The sequence below is a fragment of the Pelodiscus sinensis genome, chromosome 8 (genome assembly GCF_052426305.1).
Source record: "Pelodiscus sinensis isolate ZL-2025 chromosome 8, ASM5242630v1, whole genome shotgun sequence".
Taxonomy (NCBI): Eukaryota; Metazoa; Chordata; order Testudines; family Trionychidae; genus Pelodiscus; species Pelodiscus sinensis.
This window is the reverse complement of record NC_143059.1, coordinates 13,595,171-13,606,113: the sequence shown is the minus strand read 5'-3', so window position 1 is coordinate 13,606,113 and position 10,943 is coordinate 13,595,171. Positions and strand designations below refer to the sequence as shown.

Sequence of the window (10,943 nt, the reverse complement as noted above, 5' to 3'; positions counted from 1 at the left end):
TAAACGTGAGAGAGGATGAGGGAGGCAGAGAGGGAGGATGGAGTGAGCATGGGTGGGGCCTCGGAGAAGGGGTGAGAAGGAGGTGGGACAAGGGTGTTTAGGTTTGAGGTGGATCCTGGATTGCATTTAAATTCTAAAAATGACCTCATGCTTAAAAAGGTTGGAGACCATTGCCCTAATGCCAGCCCTGGCTTTGATATGGAGAAAAACAGTTGTGGCACAAGCAGACCATGGAGTTTTTATAGCGTGGGGCAGGAGGACTCAGAAGAAAGGTTGAAAACTTTCCCCATAAACTAATCAAGAGGATCTGATCTGAGAGGAAAGAGAATCAACTGTTAGGAAGCTGTTTCTCCACCCCAGGAAAATTGCTTATAATCAAAGTACAGTGAACATAATAACATAAACCTACAATGCAAAGATGTAACTTTAACTTAAGACTGCTGGAAGAACTGCCAAGAGAGCAAAACCCACCAGCAACTAGATCCAGTCTCATAGAAAATCTGCATTGGCACAGGCCATAATGTACACAAACTGCAGGGGTAATCACTAGCACTACACAAATATTTGAAGAGGCGGTTGCAGAGTACTTGCACTGCAATAAATTAGCTACAGAAATCAATTATGCATCATTATCATCAAGCAATCTAAAATATACCCAAAAAACAAGAATCAGTCCAGGAAAACACAAAACACTGCTTAAATGCAAATACCTCATGAAATTGACAACCCTGCCAGGGGCACGTTAGAACTTCAGTTCACAAACATGAGCCTCTGGGAATCTTAAAGAAGAGACATCACAAACATAAAATGTAAATCATGAAAAAGGCTCCAGCTTGTACATGATGCAGTGTGTGTGTGTGTGTGTGTGTGTGTGTGTGTGTGTGTTGAGAGAGAGAGAGAGAGAGAAAGAGAGAGAAAATTCATGATGCAGTGTGTGTGTGTGTGTGTGTGTGTGTGTGTGTGTGTGTGTGTGTGTGTGTGTGTGTGTGTGTGTGTGTGTGTGTGTGTGTGTGTGTGTGTGTGTGTGTGTGTTGAGAGAGAAAGAGAGAGAAAATTGCTCCCAGGATAAGAGCAGTTTTCACCCTAGAGTAAATTTTTGCCGCGGTTTTATAAACATTGGAAGGCAAGAATTTATGCAGGAGACTTCAAACCACTGTGGTGAACACAGGCACCACTATATTAATAACCTTGTGTGTTTTAAAGCAAATTGTGTATTTGTGTCCTCTGAAAGACAAGGGTGATTGTTTGCAGTCATGGGGTGCATCCTGCACTAGTGTAAATCTGCATAGCTTCTCTATAGTCAATGAAGCTATTTTGGTTTACACCAGTGGAGGTTCTGACTCTCAGAGATCAGCAAAATCTGTTGAAATTAATGCAGTGTCTCGATGGGCTCTGGATTTAGCCTGGATTCTGTAAATATAAACCGCATGTATAATCCATCTGTTTTAACAGAAATCCTTAAATAGATGTCTCTCTGAGGCAGAGATAGTCTTTTACTCAGCATTCATTTAGTATGATGCAGATATGGGTTATGGGTTTTGAGGTGATACTTTAATGTAAAGATTAAGTCATTTTAAATATTCCTAAATGGTACATTAATTCCATTGCAATACTTAAAGCAGAGATAATACATTGCAAGTGAGAATCCAAATACCTTAGATGGGTTTCAAAATCTTATCCCTGTATTGGGATTTTTGTTTTCCCATACAAAAGCCAGAGATATTAAACTGGCAAAATCTGTATACATCCCTAGTATTGGGACAATAATCAAAAATTCCAGATGTTACAGGACCCCAGAAAGCAAAGATAATGAACGCACTAGGGATTCCTTTTAAAGAATATGCATAAATACTCGCAAATATACAGGAAACCCTCACCATTTGCAATGGATGCATTCCTGACACCACTGCAAATGGTGAAATTTGCAAATACTGGGAACCATGGCTCCTGGGAACTCACCCCAGGGCCAGGAGCCACAGGGAACTCCTCATGGCTCTAAGCAGCTACAGAGAACTTGCCGCAGGGGCCAGGAGCTGCTGTAAGTTCCCAACTGTTCCTGGCCCCCTGCCGTCTGCCCCAGACAGGAGACCCCCACGAACATGTGCAACAGCAAATAACAATTCCACAAATCTCAAGAGACTCCTGTAGTGCAATTTTTTTGCCATGATAGGATATAAAGGAAAGTCTGATTCTTTTAAGAATGTAAGGCTACAGCTATACTGCGCTCTCTTGTGCAAGAAAATATGCAAATGAGGCAAAGCAGTGAATATCATTGCGCCTCTTTTGCATTCTTAATGAGCTGCCATTTTTGCGCAAGGGGCTTTTGTGCAAAAAGGAGCCGTCTACACAGCTCCTTTTTGCACAAAACCCGCCTCTTGCGCAAGAGCCGTTCTGCCGCTTTTTTAAGGGGCACAAAAGCCCCTTGTGCAAAAATGGTGGCTCATTACGTATGCAAATGAGGTGTGGCCATATTCACCGCTTCACCTTATTTGCATATTTTCTTGCGCAACAGGGGGCAGTCTAGACGTATCCTATATGTTTTCCTTTTTGCTGAAGTTTGTTTCCTTATAAGAGTGCACTTATCATAGTGTCTTGCATTCAATTCCAGAGCCCATGTAGACAGGAAATATTGACAGGAAGCTGTATAACAGAATTCTGCCATGTACAGCTCCCTGGACTGGTGATCCCTCTAATTTTTTCTATCCATGTGTGGAAAAAATGTGCACTGAGGCATGTGCGGATGTGTACCACCAGTAGAAACACATACAGCTAGTTGTGGGTGCTATGCTAATCAGCTGAGTTGCATTTGAATCTCTCCTGGGTGGCTGCTCAAGTGCTCCACCTACAGGAAACACTGTCCCTGACTCAATTCTATCTACCCCAGAGAAAATAAATTCCAACCACGTTTTGAAGGTCACTGCTGTAACATCATAAGCCTGGACAACAAAACCACTTTCACCTCAAAAGTCTCTAGACAAATGGCCAGAACCAAAAAGCAGACTCAAACACCCCAGTATGCAGAGGAGACAAAGTAGGGCTTGGAAACTGAACACAAGCCCCCGCAAGATTCTGCAGCGTGGACTCTCTGTTGGGGAAAGCCAACATCTCCAGGCTCTCGGAAGCTGAAATGTTGTGGCTCAGGTGCCACTCATATTTCAAGCACTGTGATTTGGGGGACAGAGCAATCTTCAGGGTTTCCTCCAAGGACTTAAAAAATACAGTAACATTTTAAAAAACAATGAGATACATGTGTTTGTCTCATTTTTTAATTCTCTCCATTTTCAAAATTGCTTTCCTCCTTTCTATGCCTCCCACTCACTAGTTACCTTTTCACAGTCCGTTTGTTTTCTGGAAGGCAGCAGCAAGCATTTGTTTGCTCAGAAAATGTCTCTACTCTTGTATTTTCCCCACTACCCTCCTGTGTATTAGCAGCAGCTGCACATCTTTACCTAGGAAAGCGTCTGTTCTTTTTAATTTCTCTCTACTATGAGCTCCTTTTTTGTTTTCTTTGAAATTTATCTACAGTTAAGTTGCTCTGTGTTCTATTTCCAATATTTCTGGTTATATATTGTCAAGTTTTACTCTGCAGTTCTCTACGAGTTGCCTGGATGTTTTTTCATTATTTCTCCAGAGCTCTGGAAAAAAAAGCTATTCCTTTATTGGAGAATCTTGACATTTATTAACATAATAAAACTCTCAAGATGAAATTGCAGTTTTCCATACAGTAATTTCCTTTGCAGGAGAACCTACGAGGATTTTATTTTAAAACCATGTAAAACCTAAAATATGAGGCATGCATGGAATGCAGACCCGAAAGAGTAGGAAATATATCATGAATTGAAAACTAGGCAGTTGTCTCATACATGTTAATTAGTTCACAACAGGACTGGTAGACTAAAGAGCTAAACTTTGAAGTTTTCTTGTCCTGTAACCAAAAATGTAGACAGTTCCTGGGAAATGCATCATTAAGAAGGGAATAGTTATGGTGTTGCCAACATCTTATTAAGATGATTTCTTTATGCAGAACAAAGCTGCTTCAATTATGGGAATGTTTGTGTATATACAAGTGAAAACACTGCATATTATGGGTGAGGGAAAACTCAAGAATTAGAAAACAATGTGTCCTATTTTCTACAAGTATAAGAATCTTTTATCAGAGAGTATGAAAGCAGTTTACAAAGGTGGGGGGTCAGTATTGTTATTCATTTTTTCCAGGATGGTAAATTGAAGCTCAAAGACTGACTGCCTTGCAAGACATCTACCGTTGAGCCAATGGCCAAGTTCTGAAGACAACACAGATCTCTTGACTCCTAAGCTCCCTGCTGAAACTGCTAGGTCACACTGCTTCCCGAGATATCAGCTGAATAAAATACGATCCTAATTTTCCAAAGATATTTGATGAAGAAATCTTGGCTGCATTCATATCCGAGTACCCTATCTTGAGACTGGATGTTCCAGCAAGTGAACAATAAACTTGATGAGCCCTGATTAAAATATAGGCTGAATCCTAACATCTCAGGCAATCTTTTGTTATGAAGTATTACAGAAACCGGAGTCAATGACTCAATGTGGTCAATGCAAATCACACAGAAACTGTCCAGCTAAATTTTCTTCTGTAGAAATTCTCCCTCACAGGACACAAACACGGATGGATTTAATCTCACAAAAGCTAATTTTAACCAAAGGAAAATATCCTATGTGATGTTACAGTACATGTCTGACTTTTCTGATTTCAACAAGGATAGGAAGAAACAATAATGAGGAAAGCCAATGTCATTATGAGGCGCATTTATTATTTATGTAGCACTGTAAGTATACATGGCGCTTAACAAACATGTAAAGACAAGGTCTCTTCCCCTGAAGATCAGCTTACAGTCTAATTTGACAAAGACAATACACAGGATACCTGTTCAAGGGCACAAGCAAGTGGAGTCACTCTCTGAGGGCTGGAGGGATTCAACAATAAAAACATGTTTTTAAGGGAATATGGGAGAGTGGCATATATAAATTGTGAGGCTATTCCAGGCATGAGGATATAAGGTGAGGCGCAAAGTTGAAAGTAATAACTGAGGTAGGGAGGCACAAAGGGTGGAGTTCTGAATTTCATGGAGCAGACAAAGAAAATGAGATGTAGCTGGGGGCAAAGTCCCTCATTATTCAAACTGGGTCTGAAAAGGAAGGAGAAACTACCCAGTTACAGGCTCACACAGGCCATAAAGTCTCTCAGCTGAGTGACACAGATCAGATATATTCGGCTATGTATTGTAAACAAACCTTCAGTGTGGCCAGACAATTCTGAAATGATACCCCTGAGGACCAGAAGGAGAAACAAGTGCGTACCCTAGCCTAGGTGTGTCCAATTGCCAGCTCCTTGCAAAAGGAGCTGGGAGCACAGCGGTATGCTAGTGAGAGTTCTTTAAAAATCTTCTTTATACTTCAAAACTTGTCTAACCGGAATGCATGTTGGTATCCCTGTTCCCTTATCTGTTCTGATATTTATTATGGTACAGTAACAGACTCTTTAAAAGCCTCATATTTAAAAGGTGGCAAGCATGGTCTCTAATAAATTCTTTGTGCCTTACACCTCGATTTATCTAACTCTTCTGGAAGCAGAACTGGTAAGGGAGTGTTTGGAATTGTAACAAAGTGAAGTTAGGAAACTGCAAGATGCAACTCAGGCATCATTGAGAGTGGAGAAATGTCAGGGGCTGGTTAGAGTTTTGGGTGATGTTTCAAGATCATTTCATTTTTAAAAGTTTCAAGTTTCAAAACTACATTCTCAGCATAAGTGATTTGTGAAAGGGTTAAATCTTCTAGTTGTCCCCCCCTCCCCCCCAATGGTTAGCTCTACAGTACAGAAAAATTGAATCTTCTTTAGTAGAGGTGAAAGTCTTGCCAACGCAGTGGACTGCATAAAGCAGCACTACTAGGAACTGCCTTCTCCTCTTGTCAGTATTCTCCCATCTTCAGACTCTTATTGATTTAAATAATTGTCACAAATCAGGCAACAAATGGTTGCTTCTAGGACCTTTTGATGATGGTAGTTTGTTGGCCAAAGCGCTAATGACTGAAGGTTTGAGAACATGCTATTTTAACTAACCATAGGCCTAGGTTTCTAGTCCTAAAGACAGGAAACAGTCATTCAAATAACAGACTGTAGTCAGGGGGATGCTTCCTCTGTCCACAGGGTTCTAGTAGTAACTCCCCACCTGAAGATGTGATAATTTCTTCCTGAAAAGATAAAGGATATTCACATCATCATTTGAAGGTATTTCAGCCGTTTCCTACCCCCTCAAGAAACAATACCCCATAAAAAAAAAGAAGAATAAATTCCTCACCCACTCCCAGGGAGATCCAACCCCACGGTGAGATAAGAAACTACACCTTTTAAACTATGATTATTTGCAATTCTAATAAGATACGCAAATGGTAAGATGATACACTGAGATACCAGCAGCTCCTCTTCTTTCTCTCCCTGGTGTGGTGATGCCTATACAAAAACAGTTCCTTCTTCACCTCTGCTTTGGATAGGAACTGACATTCCCTCTTCCACAGGACTGGCCAGGGGACGGGATCATGCTAGTTCCACATCCTTCTTAGTGCTTTGCATACCTATGCCACCCTCTGCATATGCACAGTTGATAACTTTATGCCAATATAAAAACAATGAAATAAAAGACGAAATCATTTTCCATATTTAGTGCAGAGACCATTATTCATTATTTAAACTGTCACTTTAGAATATAATAAAAATAGTGTGAGGGAAAAACCAGCTGTATAAATCAAGGGTATTCTGTTTTATTATTAATTAAAAATGACCAACAATTTTAATGAGTCTATTAAAATGACAGAGGGTATGTCTACACTACCCCGCTAGTTCAAACTAGCGGGGTAATGTAGGCATACCGCACTTGCAAATGAATCCCGGGATTTGAATTTCCCGGGCTTCATTTGCATAAGCGGGGAGCCGCCATTTTTAAAACCTCGAGGTGTACCGGTAGTTTGGAATAGGAAGCCTAGTCCGAACTACCTAGTTCGAGCCCCGTGTAGCCGCACTGCACGGGGTTCGAATCAGCGGGGTTTTAAAAATGGCGGCTCCCCGCTTATGCAAATGAAGCCCGGGAAATTCAAATCCCGGGCTTCATTTGCAAGTGCGGTATGCCTACATTACCCTCCTAGTTCGAACTAGGAGGGTAGTGTAGACATACCCTGGGGGATTAGATATGGGGTAAAACCATAGATTTGCATACCCCAAACATAGAGTGCAGCTGAATCCAATTTTAATGACTTTATTAAAATGACTTGGGGATTAGATATCAGGCCAAACCATAGAATGGAATATCCCAAGTGCAGCTGAATCAAAAATTATATCCAAGTTATTGAGCAAAGGTGTCCAATTCCCAATGAAATTCCATGGGAATTTGAGCGCCTAATTCCTTTTACACTTCAGTGAAAATCCCAGGTCCAGGCCCAAACACTATCTTGGGTTGAAAACAGGTACAGTACCTATCCAGAATTTCCTATCCAAATGGAAACATTGTGGGAAAGTTATGAGCAAGCAGAGAGATGGGTTTAGTAGGCAAAGCCAATCTCAACTTAATTATAGTGTTTGCTGCTTTCCACACTACATTTCTATGCAAAGATAAATCCCAGTGGTTGTGAAAGCTCATATAAGCGTTAGACCGGCTAGTACCACATGGCCTTCTGTGGCTGCAGAGCTAGGTAGTTATCTAACGTGACAATCTCTCCATGGTCACTTTAACCAGTGTTGCCAAATAAAGAGCAGAATGAAGCAAAGAAGAGGGGAAAGGGTCACCCTCTGCATTACTGTAATTTCATAGCCTCCTTAGTTTCAGTGGTTGGCTCTGAATTCTTCACAGTATTTGTAGTGGTCTTTGGAATCAGAGTAAACTTTGGGTTCTGAATATAAATGGAATCCACCTACGGTGTATCTTAATCCTGCCAAGACCAAAATCCCTCCTGAGGGTATGTCTACACTACCCTCCTATTTCGAAATAGGAGGGTAATGTAGGCATACCGCAATTGCAAATGAAGCCCGGGATTTGAATTTCCCAGGCTTCATTTGCATAAGCGGGGCGCCGCCATTTTTAAATCCCTGCTGGTTCGAACCCCGTGCCGTGCGGCTACACGCGGCACGAACTAGGTAGTTCGAACTAGGCTTCCTAGTTCGAACTACCATTACTCCTCGTGGAATGCAATTGCGGTATGCCTACATTACCCCGCTAGTTCGAACTAGCGGGGTAGTGTAGACATACCTTGAGTCATCTAAAGACAGAACTGAAGCAGGATCTGGAAGAGAACCTGTTAATTTCCATTGTGCTGCTTTCACATCCTCTTGCATTGTGTAGCTGGCCATTAAAAGTCTGTGGAGGGCTTTACAGCCCACTTCAGAGATAAGGGAAAACAGAAATAATTTAGAGACAATGATATGGAACACAGGAACTTGACCCTCAGGAGCAAATTGCCCATGGTTACAAACATCAGCTAAGCTAGGCCATTAAGAGAGAACTGTGTACTCATTTTAGAGGAAGAGCAGCTTCTCAGCCTTTCATAACCACACCCATCTATTTTATTATTGAGGATCCATCTCCCCACACAGATTTGTTTTCCTTAATATCATGGCTTAATAAACATTTTGCTTCTGACAGATGGCATATCTTGTGTGACTATTGCCTATGATGGGCAAAGAGAAAACAAGAAGCATTACCCTCTGCTCTAACTGCACTATTTATTTCTTACTTGGAATGTAAATTCCTTGAGGCAGGGGCTGTCATGTTCTCTGGTGTCCTCCCTCTTGGGCCCAACATTTCATCTCCATGAAACTGGTGCAAACTTGGTGAATTATTCCAGATTTGCACCTGTGTCACAGAGCAAAATGTCCTCTCTGTTGCTCAAGTAATACTAAGTATACTAAGTAATAACAAGAGGTTTGCTGGGGATGAAAGAGAGTGTTTGTGTATATGCTGAAAGAGCCTGCAAACTGAAGTTCCTGGCACGTGAAGAAAGGCTTAGAGGAGAGGGAAGGGGAAATTGGGAGCAGAGGAGAGAGGAAATTAGGGGAAGAAAAGAAAAGTTCCTTACACGTTGTCTGAGAGGAAATAGGACATGGAAATAGTCAGAGGAGAAAAATTCCTCTGAGTGAAACAATGATGAGATAAAACAGGAGAAAAGGAAAAGTGAAGAAAATTCTGTAGAAGAAGGGAACATATGGCTGAGAAGAGAAAAGAAGAAAAATTAAAGACACAAATATACACGCACACACAGACAAAGGTGTTAAAAAATAACCTGTCCCATTAGAAATCATGGGGTATTTTTAGTCAGACTGGCCCATAGAAAGCATAACTTCTGAAGTCTCATGGTATACAATTCTGGGAAGAGGGATTTGGATAACATGAGAAATTAGCCTTAGTCCATCCCTAAAGCTGAACCCAGACTATTCTTCATTTTGTTTGACCTTCACTCTCTTAACCTTGTAATGCTTTTGCTTTTGGGGGCTCTAGAAACTTGTAATTTTCCTATATCATTTTGCAGACCAAAGAAGCTGAGAAAATATGAGCTCTGTCAGTCCCTATTAAGTGCATCTTTTGGTCCTTCAGAGCAGGCACAACATATAAATCTGTTTAGAAAGGGATATAAATGGATATTGAAGATTTTGAAAGCAGAAAAAAAAATCTCTAGTTCACTTCAGCAGAGAAACAAAGCTCCAGGTGTAGAAAGCTTAATTGCATATTCTGGCTAGATCCACCATACGCTAAGTTAGTTTTTCACTATGATTATTTACACTTTCTAGGTTGATTTCAAATTACATATTCCTCTTCATATTATTAATCTGCTAAATCAATGATTGATCTTTACAGAATAAGCGATACCTTGTGAAAATCAATAAGATCCGTGAGTGTCGCATGCCGGTTGGGATCCACGCCCAAGAAGCTGTAGAAATCCCCTGAAGCATCCACCAGAAAGTGCTTGAACCCACTCAGCTGGCGATAGGACAAGGCATAGCCCCAGATTTTCTCACTGACCCGCACCAGGAATGCTCCTTCAGACATGTTCATTAGCAGCTCTTCTGCCTCCTGGCGGCTAATAATACCTGCCAAGAAGAAAGAGGCAACAGTCATCACATAATGTGCCCTGAAGAACATAGTAATTAAAATGAAATAGTCATGCATTAAAGGGTGTAGGTGAAGCTGAAAAAAGCAAGGCCTCTCAAGTGTTCAAGCATTTAGAGTGGAATATGATTGTGCTAGGAGGTTACGGCTCAAGGGACTTAGTAATTATTACCTGTCTCTGATGGAATTCTGCATGCTTAATTTGTTACTTATGTGATTATTAATAATTATTTCCACTTGTTTTACTGCCTCCCCACAGTTCTCCTAAGGATGTTCACAAATACAACTCATGGAGAAACAAATTAAATAGAAAAGGGCATTTAATTTCTGGATTCAGTATCTACATACTAAGCCACTAAAAGAAAGAGGCTATCAGAACTGACAGAGTACTAGAATGTCATGGGGTTTCAGTTTCTGTATCTTGGGTACGCAGGGGCAATTGAGAATTACAATTTCCCTTTACATAAAGTAACATAGTACCTCTAATCTGATCATCTCAAAATGTTTTTCAGTTAATAATTAAGGCACTCTTCAGTCTAGCAGAGAAAGGTCTAACATGAACCAGTGGCTGGAAATTGAAGCTAGACAAATACAGACTGGAAATAAGGTGCAAATTTTTAACAGTGGAAGTAATTAACCATTGGAACAACATGGCCAGGATCGTGGTGGATTCTCTACCACTGACTGTTTTTAAATCAAGATGGTATGTTCTTCTAAAAGATCTGCTTTAGAAATTATTTTGGGAAAGTTCTATGTCCTTGTGGTCTATGGGGAAGGTGGGGGGGGGGGTCAGACTAGATGACTGAAAAGCAA

At 40.8% G+C, this 10,943-nt stretch overlaps 1 protein-coding gene across 1 annotated transcript in view; it reads right to left on the bottom strand.

Moving 5' to 3' along the window:
- Positions 1 to 5,850: 5,850 nt before the first annotated feature.
- SH2D4B (SH2 domain containing 4B) overlaps positions 5,851 to 10,943 on the bottom strand; it is a 112,913-nt gene continuing 107,820 nt past the window's right edge. Inside the window, exons 7-8 of the mRNA XM_089780062.1 lie at positions 9,891 to 10,111; positions 5,851 to 6,231 (exon numbers count right to left, since the gene is read on the bottom strand). Coding sequence (XP_089636188.1) covers positions 6,139 to 6,231; positions 9,891 to 10,111 — 314 coding nt within the window. The 3' untranslated portion in view covers positions 5,851 to 6,138. The remainder of the gene's footprint in view (positions 6,232 to 9,890; positions 10,112 to 10,943) is intronic.